The sequence below is a fragment of the Crocodylus porosus genome, unplaced genomic scaffold (assembly GCF_001723895.1).
Source record: "Crocodylus porosus isolate Cpor-Errol unplaced genomic scaffold, CroPor_comp1, whole genome shotgun sequence".
In the NCBI taxonomy this organism is placed as follows: Eukaryota; Metazoa; Chordata; order Crocodylia; family Crocodylidae; genus Crocodylus; species Crocodylus porosus.
Genome location: NW_017728943.1, coordinates 50,816,393 through 50,834,366, shown reverse-complemented (window position 1 = coordinate 50,834,366; position 17,974 = coordinate 50,816,393). Strand labels below are relative to the sequence as shown.

Sequence of the window (17,974 nt, the reverse complement as noted above, 5' to 3'; positions counted from 1 at the left end):
CCCTGGGTGCCTCAGCACCCTGGTTGAGAAGACGTTGAGCTAGTTGTAACCAAAAGGGTAATTTTTAATGCTTTAAAAAAAAAAAAAAAAAAAAAATTGCATGCCACAGGGACATGTAAAAATCGGAGAACTCAGCTCACAACTCAGCCTCTTGTGGGCTAAGAATTAAGTGTTGCATCTCCTGTAACCTTGTTGTGTTCCCCTCCTCACCCCCATCCCTCTATTGTTAGTCCCTTGCTCGGGCAATCTGGATTTCTTTACCGGCTTTGTCATCTTTCTTTTTGGGTTCCCAATCCTAAACATTTACTAATAAAAATTTGTTGCACTGGTCTGATACCCAAGCCAAGATGGATTTAAAATGGCATTATGTAGTGGAGGGTTCACCCTGATCCAAATGCAAACAGGACTCCCTACGAGAGCCTCATAGTTATCTTCCCACTGGCCAGCTTCTAGTGGGAGGATCTAGGCTATACGCCAGCTTTATGGAAGTGGGCGACTCCTCCCTAGCTTGCTCCTGTGGCCTCTGGCTGAGGGCAAGTGAAATTCGTGGGCATCCAAACTGCATGTAGGATGTCTGCCAATAGATTTGGAAGTACCTGAAGCCTGGGGTAGAGCTTACTTGCTGGTAGTAGGGCCACATGTGGTTTTTGATTGACTGAAAGGATTCAGAACTGATCTGGCTAATTTGACTTGTAACAAAAAAATTTCAAAAAAAAATCTTGGCTCACAACAGATGAAAGATGCACCACTTTAGCAGAGTAGGCATTTCTGTGGCACCTTGGTTGAAAATCACTCTCTTGTGCATGTCATAAATAAGAAATGACATCTCTGCTGGCTTAGTATCTGAGCAATTAATAATTTTACCCTTACTTTTCCACCCCCCTTCTTAAGTCACCTTCCCTACCTTGTCACTTCCCCCATTACAGATTTTTCAGGAAAGCTGAAATCTCTTCATTTCAGAATGCTGGGGCAGTTGGAGATCTGGTCTTATTGTGATAGGTGTGGGGATGGGAGTGAAAGTTTTTCTATGGGAGAAAAATCATCCTTGGATATATATATATATTTTTTAGTCATCTTGCTCTTGTAAGTATCTAGTGCTGGACTTCTGGGGTTGGAGTTCAGGATTCTGGTATGGTAGGGTATATAAGAAAATGCTTTTTGTATGATTGTACATGCTAAAGCAATAACTTGGTTAGTTGAAAGCAAATTGTTTTAGGAGGATTTAAAGTGTCTATTTTGAATTGGCCCTGGAAGCCAGACATTTGATATGTGGGCCAATTGCACAATTATAATAAAAAAAATTGCAAGACTTGACTCTCCCTTTCTCAGCTAATGTATTGAAATGTGTCTGGGAATTTTTCCAAGATTTTTAGTTTTATGTAAGAAAGAGCACATAACTGTCTTAATGTGAGATAACAGTACCCTTGCCCTGATTGCTTTTATTAGTTACTTCATAACATCTTCATGCCCTCTAGGCTGTTTAAAACCTAAATAACTTCCAAGCGCAGCATATTTATTTTGCAATAATAATGTAGGTTTATTTTTTTAAATTGAGGATATATTTGCTTGTTAAAATGAAGAATATGAAAATCCCAGTATGCTAATACTGCTATGTTTGGCTAGAAATGGCAATTTCAGATGCTAGCCTACTGTTAGAACAAGGTGATGTGGTGTATGTTGTAGTGATTCTTTTTCTGACTAAAGCAGCCCTTGTCTTGCAATCCAATTTTTGCTATGTGAACCCCAGAGCTCTTCTGAAGTCTTCTTATTCACTCTTCATATCTGCAGGTCTGACTGCTTATTTAAGTCTAAAGAAAGAAGCTACTGTCTTGTGCAGAGTGGGGAATAAACTACTTGGGTCATCTGAATCTGGTCGATTAAACTGGTCCGCTCCATTGACTTAAATGCAGTTGCTTCTGGAGCTAGTTCAGGTTTTTCTAATGTACTTTCTTTTCATTTTAGTAACTGATTTATTTTAGCAACACAGTTGTACTATTATGCAGCTAAACAAGTAAAGTATTTACTGCAGTCATAACAATGAAGAAGCAATCTCTGTGATTTCTCTTTGGTTCAGATTGAGACTGCTCAATTCTAGTTTTGACAAACTAAAACTTTTTTTTTTTCCCAATTTACATTTACATGTAAGTTTCTTCCCAGGTTGCTGGTTGTGGCTTTAGCCAGGGCTCCTTTAATAGTTTTGTACGATGTTAATGTAAAATAACCACGAATTAGAGAAACAAACTTAAAAGCAAAGATCCAAATTTAGTTTTTAATTTTATAGAGCTGTAAATATACACAGGGTATGTAGATTCAGTGGAAGAACCATGGTCTGGCCTTTGTTTTCCCCAATCATTGAAATGGCCATAACCTTTAACAACCAATGATACTGAGCCCTGCATCCTGCGCACTTTATGATGACTCATGTTGCCTTGGAAAGTCTGTTTCACTTGGAGCTATAGCAAATAGCAGGCTAGAGCTTAAATACCCTTAACTGCATTTTACAGCCCAAACTGTACAGATCAGTGATTGAAGATGTGATCGAAGGTGTTCGGGATCTCTTTGCAGAAGAAGGTGTTGAGGAACAGGTTCTAAAAGACTTGAAGCAGGTTTGTTGGATGATGGTGGCTTTTTTGACTTTGCTCCAAATGCTTTTATTCCTCTGAACATTGTCCCTCACCCAAGAATATGGGCAACTTCTTTTTAATTAAATGGGAACTGCATCTGGGCTCAGAAGGGTGAATTGGACTGCTGTGAATCAGTCTGGTATCATTTTTGCTTGTTGTTGTTTCTTTGATTCCCCTATTCAGATAGCATGGGATCCTGCTAGGAGGTTAAGAATATCTGGAGACTCTTTAACTGTAGTTACAGGTTATGGTGACTTGAATAATTCTCTTAACTGCTTTCTCACAGCTGTGGGAAACCAAGGTGATGCAGTCTAAAGCGACAGAAGGCTTCTTCAGACATTCACCCCAATTTACCCTACAGTTCCCACCTGGCTTCCATCGCACACTGCAGACATCAACAGGTTGGATCTTGTTTGTGAGGAGAAAAGAGATAATTTTAAGTTCTGTGTTTTCAGTTGAAATATGGATGCTAAGCTAGCTTTGGCTCTAACGTTGCTATAAATCTAGAGTTACATGGTACTCTTCTTTAGTCTAGAAATGTGATGCATCATCTTACAAATTGTACTTATAAAAATGTGGATAGGTGTGTGTGTGTCGAGGGTGGAGGGTTGTTTTTAATTCTTCCAGTGTTGAATAACTCAATTAAAAGAGAAGTGCTTCATATATAACAAAGCTGCTGTTAGTAGGGCAATGTCTTTGCCCTATGCTGGCAGCGCAAAGGGGATGTAAAGCACCTTCATCAGCACTTGAGGAGTCTCCCAGTGTGAAGGCGTAGAGAAGGGTGGGAGGAGGAAGTAGTATTCCATCAAGTAGTTAAAGTCGATGTTCAAGGTCAATTAGATGGTTCCATTTTGTGGCCTGTTTCAGCTGTGGATCAGCTCCAATGTCTGCTGCTTTATTTTAAAGAAAACTTTGCTTCTAATGCAATAACATTTGAAGACGATTTGAAAATGATATCCAAGCTTCTGTGCAAGTACCCAAATAGAATGGCTAGAAGTTCAGATTCCCCAGAGAACGAACAAGAAATCATGACTTTTCCATTTTGATGTTCTTTTAGTGTAATGTTTTTGGCTATAATCCTAAATATAGAAAGGTACAGATGTTGTTTTTATCCCTTTGGTTAAAGGGAATAGACTTGTAGACTGCTCACTGTTGGAGGCTTCATTTTTAATGAGCCTGGTTGTGTTACCCACAGTTGCTTTTGTAGGATTAGGCAATACCTAGGGTCCGTTACAAGTAACATGAGTTCTTAAAGGGGGAAAATAAATGGGTGCTCTGATTGGTATTTTCAAAAGCGGTCAGATTAGTTTTGCTAATTCTGCTCTCATTTAAGCCAGAGAGTTTTGTCACTGACTTCTTTGGGAACAGTTAAGGCAATGCTGAGTGCTTTTGAAAATCCCATCCTACAGCTTCTGCTGTTGGCACCCTTGGAGCTGCACTGGTGCAGAAAATTGCTCACAAATGTTCCTGATGTTGACAAGGCAGTACGCTTGAGATATATGTTCTCAGCTTTGTTTAAAATGGTAGCATTGCACATCTGTCCCTGTAGGTGGTGTAATAAATAGAAATGCCAAATTTAATTTCTGTAGTGCATCTCACTTTGAAAAAAACTCTTCATTTAACTCTTCAATCTGCTTAACACAACAAGGTCTTGTGAAGCACAGTAGTTGGTAAAATACAGTTATAAATATTCCAGATTTATGCATTTGCAAAGTACAGCATAGACTTGCTGAGAAGCTAAATAAAGGAAAGTGCATTCAACAATGTTATCCTTTTTTTAACCTAAGGAATGCATTTGTCTGCTACAGGCTATGAAGAACCCCTCTCAATTTTGGGGGAAGTGTACGTTAGTAGAAACTACAGTCAGCAGGAAATGGTTGAATAATTGTCAAAGGTGCTTATTTCAATGCCTCTTTTTGTTTTTTATAATGCAGTTTTTATTTCTGCTTAGCATCTTTAGTTATCCCTGCTGGCAGAGGTATTCAGCACTTCACAACAGCAGACTTGGTATGTAGCTTTAATACTATTTTATTTCTGCCTTGACAATATTGAACACTCTACATGATACAGTTAAGTTTTTCATTTGTTGAAGTACTTTGTGGGAGGTGGAAATGGAAGATTTTCAATATCTTGATGCTCTAGGACAACACCTGGGCAATTTTGTCTGCCTAATAGCATATCTCTTGACAATTTCTTTCATGTACTGTGTGACATATGGTAGACAAGAGGGTAGGAGTCTTTGCTGGGAGAGTGTTAGCAACATCTGCAGAATCTAAGCTTTTATTTAAAAAGGTTTTTAGCCTTTATGGCTGTGATGAAAACCTTCCAAATATCAGTGATATAGTGATGTCTGAGTCTTCAAAATGATGGCTCCAATGCCACAAACTATATCTAAGGGGGAAAGTGGGGGTAGATATTTGATTGCTCTAACAGCAACACAGTTGGGAAGGGCAGGAGAAGTGATGACTCCTAGTTTTAAAGTGAGCAACTGTGTGTCCATTGCTTCAAAAAGGAGGGTCTGCTTTGGGAGGCTCAGTTGTTAGTGGGTGGGTGGGTCTGTGTGGGTAGAGGTGGCATGCTTACTCGGGTGGTGGTGCAGCTGCCTTGTAATGTGTGCCCAAGAGGCAAAAACTGTGGTGTTAATTGTCTCTCAGCCACTCAGCAGCAGGAACACATGACTAAGAATAAGATTTAAAGGTGCCACTGCACTGCAAACTTCCAGTGCAATACAGATAGGTCCCTATATTATGTGCAACTGAGTTGTGCTGAGGCTCTTAGTACTGGGTATTGTTGGTTCTGGTGCTTGTGTTGTTGGAAATCCTCAATTTCAGTCCATCACACTTGGAGATCCAGTATGAGCTAGAAAGGCAAGGGGCATACGTTTGATAGCACTGGAGCAGTGGAAGTCCCCAGGACAAGTCTTATTGTTGCAATACTTCAAGACAACATGCTGAAGATGGCATGTCTCTTAAAGACCAACTCAGCTTTTCAACAGAGAGAGAGAATGGAGAAAGCCATAAGTGGGATCTCTGTAGATGCATATTGTTAGGTATGACTTGGCCTCAAGACAGAGCAGGGGTGACTGCTGCCTCCTGAGCTGTGGGTGGGCCTGGGGGCAGGCTCATACCTACTTCTACACTTCTGTGCTGTGGCTTAGTGCCCCCTTCAACACACTGCTGGCCCGTGCAGCAAAAATACTGCCCTGTCCTGAGCAGTGCTGAGTTGGGGGCCAGTCTCAGGGGGGACAAGTGCCCCCCCACCCCCCAAGTCACCTTTGAGACAGTACGCAATATAACTGGACTTCCCTCTTCACTGTCTGTTAGGGTGCTTCACGAGCCAGTGCAACTCTCACTCTCCCTTCGGGCATTGCATATCCTATCCATGTCCCAGCAGGAGTGACACTACAGACTGCTTCTGGTAAGGTGATAAAAGGCTGTCTTAACCCTTAGTGATAGCATATTTACTGTATACAAGGATTAGAAGACTGCAGCAACTGTATGGGAAGTATAGTGGATACCCAAGTAGGTAGTGTGCACACATGAGCATGGACATTTGGTTCCCCAGGGACAACTAGCAGCAGGGCACCTTGTGCCACTGCTAGTTGTCCCTGGTGCGTGGCATACTACCCCAGATGGGGTAGGAGAGACTGGGGCCAGCACTGTGCTGGCCTAGCAGCCTTACCTGGTGTTCTGGGGGCCTCCTGAGGCTGCAGTAGCAGCCATCCTGTTACTTGGAGCCTGGCTGGCAGCTGAAGTATGGCTCTGGCTGGCCAGGCTCAAAACCAGAGTTTTGAGCCCACTTTCTTTTGTGCAGGGTTGGGGTTTTTTTTGGGCCTTTTTTTTTTCTTTTTTGACCCCTAGGTTTGCAGGGGTTAAAAAACCTTCTATGCTGCTACCTTGCAGTGTGGAAAACAGCTGAATGTGCAGTGTGTGGCATCTCATACTGCACAGCCACACTCACCTGGATGTGGCCATGGAGTATAGGTCATTTAAAAGAGATGATTTTCTTTCTGTTCTCTGTCTAGTTTGAGCTTGCTACAGCATGGAGTAATGAATAAGACCTGATCCTTTACAGCTAGGTTATCCAACTTGGAAAAGGGGGGGGTGCATATGATGTGCCAGCCACTTCCTCTTGCTATGTGAGCAGTCCAGTTCTCTAGCTCTTCTCTGGAATACAGGCAGAATGAGCGGCCCAGATGCTCTGGCTGCCCTGAGTCTTCCAGTCACATATGCAGTGCAAGTAGCCCAGGTGTCCCTGCTATAAGCAGTCTGGGTCTTCCAGTTGCAGGATTAAATGAAACCAGGAGTGGTTTTGGTGTCTGAATTCTAGCAAGCAGGTGGTCATCAGCTTAACTCGTGACAGAGAACTTTAACAACGCAATTTAATGCTTTTCTTTTGTAGGCCAAATCTATAAAGTAAATATGCCGGTTATGGTTACACAGGCCCCAGGAGGTGCAAGTATTCTGCAGCATCCTATTCAGCAAATCTTTCAGCAACTTGGGCAGTCTTCAGTCTTGCAGGCCAATATTACCAGTGTTGCACAGCTGAACACATCTTCTGTTCAAGCAGCTGCTGAAAAAGTGCAGACCCAAGACATCCCACTCCAACAGACCACTGTTCTGCAGCAAGGCACGGTAGAAAGGAAACAACTAGAAAATTCTGCAAATGCTACTTTGGAACAGCAGCCTCCTCAGAGTCAGCAGCAAGTTACAGCTAACACCATGTTAAATCAGCAGGCAAGCTCAATGGAAAAATCTCCCAACTCTGATCTGCACACAGCTGTGTTTACTTCAGAATCCCCTGAAGTGGATTCTACTACTGAACTGGTGGCAGACAACACATTTCCCATACCTCAGGATATGGAAGGGCCGGTATCTTCGTTGTGCCAGGATTCAGTGCAACCGCAGGTGTCTGATGATATCATTGAGCTGATTATTATGGGTAATGGCTTGGATGATAACCCCCTTCTAAAAGATCAGGACAACATTTCCAGCATTGAAGAGGTATGACCTCTTATTGAATGAATTACAACTTTGTGAAAATTCTTTATAGTTGACTGAAGTAGATACCACATTTACCCAAATCCACAGTGACTTCATATTTTAAGATGACTCCCCAGTTATTAGTTTCTAGACATGGAAAATCATAATTGTTTTTGTTTTTAATTTTTCATGTCCAGAATCTAATGAAGGGTCATCTTTAATTCATACCCCCTTATTTCCCCCCCTGCCAGAGGGAAAGCAAAGTAGTGTCAGGGAAACCAAGGGCTGTGGGGTAGGCAGCATGCCTCTTTGCCCCTTCCCCCTTCCTTCTTCCTTGCGGAAGCTGTAGCAATACAGCTGTCCCCGCTGTCTACCCCTTTACTCTTCATTCCCGTTGTTCTGCACATCACTTATCCTCTTGCCTCTTTCCTTGTGCTCCCTTTGCTCCATGACCTCCCCTTTCCACCGGCTTCATGAATCATCCTGGCCCCATCTGGACTTGCAGCAGCTGCTTGCCTTGTCTGGACTTGAATCTAAGACAAGGGGGTCCCCCCAACCCATGCTGAATGGTGGGGAAACCCATGTCTTGGATTCAAGTAAATATGGTAGTTGTCTGAAGAACTGATTGCTGGCATGTTTAGGAATATATTTTAGTTTTGTAGAGATATGCAAACTGCAGTGCTAGCTATACTGCTGTCACTAGGAAACTGCCAAACTTCCACGATGCTTGGCTACTTGTGTCAGGCTCATAACTAACAGAGTATGACCTTTGGTGCAGTTGGCTGCTCTCAAGAGAACCCTTACAAAACAATTTCATATTTCTCTAGACTTGCATGATTTATGTGCATCTTGTACTTCAAGTTTTTTCGTTTGAGGAAGAACGGGTAGATGCTCATCACAAAATTCTTACTGATACTGTCGGGTTCTTTTGCGTACTTCTGCTTTTAAGATAAGCAGATGAGCGAGCAAATTCTATAGGACTGCTGGTTTCGAATGCGTATAAAAATGCCATGTGAAATCATACGGTGAACTGCTAAATCAGTTGTTCAAACATTGCAAGAGACCACCTACTAGTACTGTATGTCTTGTCACTGATCTGCTTACGGTCTTTTATATTCCTAATCACTAAACTAATTGAGTTGTTCTGGGTTGGTCTTTTGTAGCACAGAATAACTTATTAGTCAACACAGCATATTTAAAAGAGCATTGTCAAAAACGTTTCCTATTACTAAGAACTCCTCTGCATTTTTTTTTTTAAAGGAAAATTTAAAAAATCTAATTCTTTTTAGAAAGTGATATAAATCACACTTTGCTCCCTATAAGCAACAGAATGGGCTATTTATTTCCACATTCTGTTTTTTAGCCACAGGCAAACATTCTTGAAGTATTTGGATTGTAGAGACTAAGCATTGCCCTACGTGTTTCCATGAATTTCGTATTATTTTAAAAGTTTTTAACAAGTGTTTGCCTGAAACCCTATATTCAAAGTCTAATTATATACTAATGTTACTTTATTGAAGTGTTAGATTGTTATGATCTTGACATCACAGGTCAGCTTGCAAGAAAATTTGCCTTTTGAATATTAACTTCTAGTCCTCGTGGAGTTTGTCAGACTCTACTCACATGAAGGATCCTCAAGTTTTACTGTGGTGCATGTTGATGGAACTGTCTCTTCTTTTTTTTTAAGAAAAAAAGAAGATTCAACTTAGGCTGTGCAAGTAACATGATATGGGTAATTGTAATATTGTGTTGTGTTTTTTTTGCCTACGGATGTTCCACAAATAAATTGTGGCTTGCTTAAATTTATCTTATTTGTTTCATCCCATGGATTGATTGCAGACATCTTCGTAAATACTAGGGTTCTGTTTATAGATTCATAGATGTTTGGGTTGGAAGGGACCTTAGCAGATCATCGAATCTGACCCCCTGCCCTGGGCAGGAAAGAGTGCTGGGGTTCCTAGCTAGGTGCATGTCTAGCCTCATCTTAAAGACTCCCAAGGTAAGCAAGAGCACCACCTCCCTTGGAAGCCCATTCCAGATTCTGGCCACCCTTACAGTAAAGAAATTGTTCCTGATGTCTAACTTGAATCTGTTCTCTGTCAGTTTGTGGCCATTGTTCCTAGTTACTCCAAGGGGTGCTCTGGTAAATGGAGCATCTACTATTTCTCCCCCCCACCTCCCCTCCCCAAATGAATGTGTAGGCAGCCACAAGATCCCCTCTCAGCCACCTCTTGCGGAGCCTGAAGAGATCCAGGACCCTCAGTCGCTCCTTGTAGGGTCTTACCTGCAGGCCCCTAACCATATGAGTGGCCTTCCTCTGAACCCTCTTGAGGTTGTCCACATCCCTCTTGAAGTGCGGCGCCCAAAACGGGATGCAGTTTAATTCCGATTTGATCAGAAAAACCACGTAGCATTGGTTATGTTCCACGATGAGGTAAATACAAAGTTGAAACAATGTTTGGAATGAGAGTGTAGTCAAGGGAAATTTTCATTAATGTTACAAATGAGTCTAAATGGAGAGTTCTGTATTAATTGGCCAGTGCTAGATGCATCCTGGCTTTGAGAGTAGTATAGCTTAGAATGGTTGGAAAGACTACTTAAGAAGGACTGAAAAGAAATAAATGCTTCATTGTGCCTTGGTGTGTATGTGGCCCAGGAAGGCTTAATACTTTAATTTGAATGGGGCATCTTAAATTAGTGTGATCAACGGCGAGCCTTTTTAAAATTTTTTTTTTTTTTTTTTTAAATAATACCTTTTTGTTTTGGGATTTCAGATTTTTTTTTTTAAATCTGTTTTAAAAAGATATATATTTTCTCTAGTCTTTACAATATTAAAACTCTAATACTTTCATTACACCTTAGTTTAGCCAAACAAAACAATTTTGATAGACCCAGAACATATTAGGGAACACCTTCTGGATTTCTTCCTCCTCTCATTCTCTTCCTCCCTCTAATTCAGTTTTTAAAACTAGTTAGACGGTTCCATTTTGTGGCCTGTTTCAGCTGTGGATCAACTCCAATGTCTGTTGCTTTATTTTAAAGAAAACTTTGCTTCTAATGCAATAACATTTGAAAATGGTATCCAAGCTTCTGTGCAAGTACCCAAATAGAGTGGCTAGAAGTTCAGATTCCTCAGAGAGCAAAGGGAATTGCCGATCTCTGGGTTTTTTTGCTGTTACTGAACTTTTTCATTCCTTTCAGATGGAACCTACCATGCAGATAGACTCTGAGATACGGACAGAGCAGGTCTGCAGTGACCTTGAAGGAATCATTCAGCTAGATGGGACGGGTGATGTTTCTCCTAAAGAAGAAATAGAAAGCCCGAGAAATGTGGAAGAAAATGAATTCATTGGCATTATTGACTCGGAGGATCTGAAAGTACTGGATGATGATGAGGAAGATGGTGACAGTATTTCAAACAGTGAATCCAGCAGCAGTAGTGATACTGAAGAGCCCCCAGTAGACATAATTGAAGAGGTAATTGGCTTTTAGCAAGGCTGAGTAATGTACTTGCATACAGTCTTGACTTACTAAGATCCAGCATCTCCGTTAGTAGGTTGAGTGGATTGTATAGTTGAATATGTTGTGAACTTATTTTCAGAGGAGGATGCCCTAGACTAGGGGTAGCTTGATGGCCTGTGGGTGGAGTGTAAATGATTAGGAGAGCTGCTATTGGTTGTTGGGGGACTTAAATGCTTTTAATTAAGAAAGTTTTGAATCTACAATGAAATCCTGGACCCACTGAAATAGAGGAGGGCTTTTTTATTTGCTTAGGATCAGAATTTCATCCTTTTTCTCGTCCTGTACAGCACTATTCAGGGCAGTGGGTACCACAGGTTATCTTTTTTTGTTTCTCAAGGGACAAGTGGTTGAGCATCTCCGTTGCTGTTAAATGTGTCATGATTATTTTACTCATCACATTAGAACAGAGGATCTCAACCTTTTTTAGACTTGAGGCACCCCTCAGAAAATGCCAGCTCTTACTTTTCACTCACTTGGTTTCCGACTACAGAAAAGTAATAGAGCAGTACTTCTGTTGCAAAGAACTTGGGAAGACCACAATGGGTCTGAATGTTCTTAATGCTATGAATTCCTGTTCCTATCTGAACTCTCTGGTTTTGTTTTGTGAATTGTGTTTGTACACCTAACAGTGTTTAATGTTGGTAGGCACCATGTGGTACCCTGAAAGGCGCTAAGGGCACCCCAGGGTGCTACAGCAGCTTGGTTGAGAATCACTGGCTTCAGTGAGAGTCATTCTCAGTAATAGAATCCTGTTAAGATACTTTAATTGTTTTAAAAAAGAATCTCATGCTTAATAGAAGTGTCTTGAGCAAAGTGATCTTTTGTTTCTAGATTTCTGTTTTTTTGGGAGGGAACATTTTTCATAACTCTTATTTTCGTTAGCCTCTATTTGGACTCTTTTTAAAAAAGCAGCTAGTGTTGTTTAACATGGTGACTTTTACTTTCTAGGATCCTTTAAATTCTGGTGATGATGTCAGTGAGCAGGACACCCCAGATTTGTTCGATACAGACAATGTAATAGTTTGTCAGTATGATAAGGTACAGTATGTAATCCTGTTTGTTCCTCAAATATTACAGGTGGTTTAAACAACAGACTGACTATTTCTAGTTGAATTGCAGGCTGAAACTATCCAGGTTTTTCCAATCCTAAAATAAAAGAAAAAAAATCAAATGTTGGCTAAGATGCACAACAAATGGAAGGAGACTATTTCAGCTCTGGTAACTCGCTTACTTTAAAAAAGAGAATCTTTCACAGGAAACTCTTGAAGAACAAAAGCGTTTTGAATTTTGCATAATGAAGTACAAAGTTGTCAGTTCTGCAAACACCTATGTGGATATGTTTAACTTCTTGTGATGTGAATAATCCCATTGACTTCAATAAGACATTTCAGGAATCAAGTTAATCATTAATTCAGGCCTTTGGGTAGAAAATAGAATGAGACTGTGTGCTTCCTTATCATGTGGTACTGTCTTCATTAGAAGAGGGTTTTAAAGACAGTCATCGTAAATTTAGCTTTTCAAGTAAGCTAAGCAATTAGTTCTTAATGAAGACAAATAACCCCTCCTAGACTAATTAAAATAAAGACTCTTTTGAGCTGTTGGAAGTCAAACTAAACTCCAATTTTTGGTTTTTGCATTCTTGAAATTCAAATTGTCAAACCAAAAATTGAATGTCCTTTTATAACGAAACACTGATAGCATCAGCCTTGACAATTTTTTTAAATGGAGGACTAAATTTTCAGTGACTTTTTAAATATTTATTTTATTTACTTTTTTGGAGGGGTGGTTTAACTTGAAATTCCTTTATAGGCATTTTAGAAATCGTTAAGCAACCAAGCTCTTTAAATCTGGTTTCTTTAAGGTATGACAGGTTGTGCATCCATATTTGCTAGTCTTTTGAGAACTTAGGAGGTTGGAGTCTGAATAAAAGACTCTTCTGAATTTGAGCCACCGTGTTTGTGTTTGTGTTTCTTGGCAAGATAATATGTTCGGTGTGCTTGAATGTTGAGGGAGTGGATTCTTTCTCCTTAAAATCAAGTATTTGTATATGTGTTGAAAGATTGGCTTGGAACTTGTTTAAACTGAGGTGGAGCTTGAAATGGGAGCAGTCTTAAGGGTTTTCAGAAGAGAATTAATTTATAGCTTCGGAGCTGTGGACTGTCACGTGATTTTTGTCTCCTTTTTCTTTTAATACTAAGAAATAATGTTTTTGACAAGATGGGTGTATTGGTTACTCTTTCTTGTCAGCCCTATTTTAGTGATTATTTTTTTTTTATAGCAGAGTGAGAAATGATTACAAAGAACCTCCTTTTGTGAACCAGAAGGAATTAATTATCTTGTAATACTACTACTAATTATTTTCAGAGCTATTACATGTAGTGGGAGGATAGAAGTGAGGTGACTGTCATTTTGCATGCTTCTGCTCCTTAAAAAAGCTTTTGTCACTAATATCCATAAGAACATGCTTTTGTTTCCTGGGTTTGAAAACACCTTCAGGTTGAGAATTCAAGGAGTCTAAGTTTGTTTCTACTTAATTTTGAAAGAAGAAACAAATCTGAATTTCACCTGTTGTATGGAACTCTTTAAGAAGTCTTTTATGATGGAACAGTGTGGTTAAAAGTATGAGTGTATTTTGTGCACCTGCTTTGTGTGGAATAATCCACTTTTCAGGGATTTTCTTGTAGTTGCCTTAGTTTTTGGGCTGTGTCCTTGCAAGTTTCCACTATTACCTTGCATTGTCTGTTTTAGCACACAATGAATTCTGGAATCAATAGACCATATTCTGCAAGAGAGGTGAATGCAGTGGTTTGGAACATGACTTAAATGTGATATTTCATTCCTTGTATTTTCTTCCCAATCTGTGAATTCAGCATTATTCCTGCTTGCTCTGTTTTGCCTGTTCTATAATGTGTTTTTGTAAGCAAGATCAGGAATTCTTGAACATAAGTACAAAGGCTTTTTCCCCTTAAAATGAGGAGGAAGTGGATCTCTTCCCAAGAGATTCTTAACTAAAAGCCCACAAGAAAGGAAAGAACCTCTTTCCTTCCACCTATTCCTTTCATCCACCCAAGTAGTTCTTTGACAGAGTAACTCCTTGGGTGGATGAAGGAAGGGAATGCTGTGGATATAGTGCATTTAGACTTCAGCATATTTTTTTGACAAGGTCCCACATGACCTTCTCATAATCAAATTGGAGAAATGTGGGTTAGATAAAATTACTATCAGATGGATAGATTACTGGCTCAGTAGCTGCAAGAAAAGGATCATTGTTAATGGGTCCATGTTGGAATAGCAGGAAGTTTTTGAGTGGAATCCCAGAGAGGTCTGTCTTGGGCCTGGTGCTGTTCATTGTTTTTATTAATGATTCGGATGCTGGCATAGAAAGCTTCTTGAGCAAGTTTGCAGATGCCACTACTGGCAAGGAGTGTGAACATATTGGAGGATTCAATTCAGAAGGATCTTGACAGATTGGAAAGTTGGGCTAGAGCAGGGATGGGCAATTTATTTTGGGCAGAAGGCTGCTTGCCAAGTTTTGGCAAGCTGTTGAGGGCCACATGAGTAGCCCTGCCCCTTGACAGATGCCCTATCCCCCTTCACTATCTTGGGACCAATGTCCCAGGGCCAGTGCCAGTGGGGGCACCAGTGGGATGCAGGCTGGCAGGGGTCTGTGGAACTGGGCTGGGCTGCACCAGCAGGGAGTGGGGGGGAGCTGGCCTGGCTCCGTAGAGCCCCTGCTGGCTGGGACCCCACGCTCCTGCCGCCCTGCTCTGGGCCCTGCTGGCACTGGTCCTGGGACACTGGCATGGGCCCCATGCTTCTGCCTGGCTGCTGCTGGCTCCCACTAATTCCCAGTGCCCCAGCCCCATAGTACAGGTGGGGAGCAGTACGCAGCCCCAACCCTGTGCTCGCCCGTGGGGAATGGGCTGGTGCTCAGCATAGGGACAAAGCACTAGTGCTTCCTGCTGCAGCAGCTTGTAACCTGCTGCTGCTGCTGCTGCTGCTAGCCTGGGCCCCACATTGGCTCCAGGCTCACCCATCAGGGCTGAGCCTCTGCAGAAGCTGCTGCCTGGTGTAGAGGAAAGTGGTCACCGCCACTGGGCAGTGTTTGCTGTGGCTGCCTGCCCAGAGCCTGTGCCACAGTAGGCTGTGGTGCAGCTGCTTCATGTGGTCACTGCTGCTGCCGCCGCTGCGCAGCACAGAAGCGGTGGTGAAGCAGCTGCACCACAGCCTAACGTGGCGCAGGCTCCAGGTGGGCAGCTGCAGCAAACGTTGCCTAGTAGTGCTTCTGGGGAACAAGCTGGTGCTCAGTGTGGGGCAAAAGTGCCCCTCTGCAGGTGGTGGAGAGGCAGGAGGTGGAGAGCCCCCCGCGCGGGCTGCAAGTGGCTGCAACAAGAAGCAATGGCTGCAAGGGGGGTAGGGGTGCACTTTTTGCCATGCTGAGCACCAGCTCATTCCCCACGGGTGAGTGTGGGGTTAGGGCTGTGCACTGCTCCCCACCTGTACCATGGGACTTGGGTGGGGACACTAGGAGTGAGTGGGAGCCAGCAGCAGCTGGGTGGGAGCACAGGGCTCATGCTGGTGCCAGTGGACCCAGAGCAGGGCAGCAGGAGCACGGGGTACTGCCCAGCAGGGGCTGTATAGAGCAGGTCAGCTCCCCTTTCTCCCTGCTGGTGCAGCCCAGCCTGTCTCCACAGACCCCTGCGCTCCTACTGCCCCACTCTGGGCCCCGCTGGCACTGGCCCTAGGACACTGGCACAGGCCCTGTGCTTCCACTTGCTTCTACTCCTCCCCCCGCACCTTTCCCCGCCACCGCTTTCCCACCCACCCACTGGCTCTCGGCTGCATGGCCGGACCGTGGAGCTCGGCAGGAGCTGGCCGGACCGTGGAGCTCGGCAGGAGCTGGCCGGGCCCAGAGGACTGGGGCGATCTCTGCAGTCCCCCTTCTTACCCCCACTTCTCACCTGAATTTCCTGTGCTGGCATAGCCCCATGGTCCCAGGCTAGAAGCCCCTGCTAGGCAAGGGCTTCTAGCTGGGAGGGAGCGGGGGTGGGGCTGGGATGGCCCTGCTGTTGCAGGAGCCTGCTGGGGCTTTGCCTGGGTCCTACTGCCCTGGCGCCTGGCATCTTTGACAGGAGCCAGGGCAGATAAATATTAATTTTCTAAATTTTTTAGGGGCCTCACAGGCTGGATAGAATGGCCTGGTGGGCCGGATGCGGTCTGTGGAATGTATTTTGCCCACTGTTGGGCTAATGCTAACAGGATGAAATTCATTGTGTACAAATGCAAGGTGCTACACCTTGGGAAGAATACTAAAAAACCCAAATATGAAATGGGGGACATCAGGCTGGATGGCAGCAGTGTGGAAAAGGACTTGGGGGTCTTGGTGGATCACAGACGAAATAGGAGTCTACAGTGTGGTGCAGCCACAGAAAAGTTGAATGCGGTTTTGGGATGCATTGACAGAGGCATTTAGATGCGAGACTTGGGAGGCAAATTGTGCCTCTACTCGGCACTGGTTCAGCCTCATTTGGAGTATTGTGTGCAGTTCTGCGCTCCACTTCTTAAAAAGGATGTGGAGAAGTTAGAGAGAGTCCAGAGGCAGGCAACAAAGATGATCTGGGGCTTGGAAGGCACAACATATGAGGAGAGGCTGAAGGAACTAAGCATGCTTAGTATATGGAAAATATGCTTAAGAGGGAATATGATTAGCAGTCTTCAAAAACTTGAAGGGCTACCATAAAGAAGGAAAGCATGCTTTTCTCTCTTGCTGCAGAGAGGAGGATGTGGACTAATGGCTGAAAGCTGCAGCAAATAAGTTTTTTAGATTGGATTTCTGGAAAAACTTCTTCACTGTTAGAATAATGAGGCAGTGGAATAAGCTGCCCAGGGAAGTTGTGGACTCTGTCACTGGAGGTGTTCAAGAGGAGGTTGGACGGCCACTGGTTGGGGATGATCTATGTGTAGCTATGCCTGTGTTCTACTGTGGGTATTTTTGGAGGCATTGACTTTCTTTCCTTCTTTCAGATTCATCGAAGTAAGAACAAATGGAAGTTCTACTTGAAAGATGGAATAATGTGCTTTGGGGGTAAAGACTATGTTTTTGCAAAAGCCATTGGAGATGCAGAATGGTAAAATCTCACTGGAATACATGAGGCAAAATTTTCTTTGTTATGTGATCTTCTGCGAGGACATACTAAACTTGCATTATTTTTGCAGTTGGAAACAAAACTGCATTTGTTGAATAAAACACCAGAAGTCTAATGTTTGTTTTGTTTTGCTGATACATGGGGATTGACTACGTTCAATGTTCTGTTGCCTCTGCTGTGTTGTTTTCTCATAACTTCTTTATGCTTCTTTCTGGTGGAGACATAATCAGAATGAATAGCTTTAATTAAAAACCGAAGTTTTGGATATACTAGTAACTTAAAGAAGAGTCATGCAATAAACTTTACGTTACTAATAGACTTTTAAATATCTTCAAGTTCTATCTTTGTTATGGGTTAAAGTCTAATGCCTTTAGTATAATGCATTTAAAAACAAGGCTGCTGTGCTCCAAACTAATATTAGGTAATGTCTGTAAAAGATGTTAAGAGATGCTGACATGTTTTTGTTGTGGTTTTATTTTTAATTTGCATCTGAAGTGCAAGGGTATTCTGTTAGGCTGAAGGAAGGATGCAATCTAGACTCTTGGTTAGAAGATCCTGAAGTTGACCAAACTTGAACTGTCATCAGTTCACACACTCCTATGGGAAATATTCCTAACATATGCTGAAGTTTATTGCATAGGGTAATTTTTAGAAGAAAAGTGAGTTATTGTTAATCTTTAACCAAGCCATATGACTTCTG

General features: G+C 42.4%; 1 protein-coding gene across 1 annotated transcript; it reads left to right on the top strand.

The window, feature by feature from the left end:
* The first annotated feature begins 722 nt into the window (after positions 1-722).
* Positions 723-17,592, top strand: GTF2A1L (general transcription factor IIA subunit 1 like). Its single transcript, XM_019549340.1, has 8 exons — positions 723-2,606; positions 2,911-3,025; positions 4,576-4,631; positions 5,948-6,041; positions 7,026-7,627; positions 10,808-11,083; positions 12,077-12,166; positions 17,153-17,592. Exons 2-8 carry the CDS (start codon positions 2,929-2,931, stop codon positions 17,258-17,260), a joined length of 1,323 nt encoding a protein of 440 aa, XP_019404885.1. The 5' UTR covers positions 723-2,606; positions 2,911-2,928; the 3' UTR covers positions 17,261-17,592.
* The last annotated feature ends 382 nt before the right edge of the window (positions 17,593-17,974 follow it).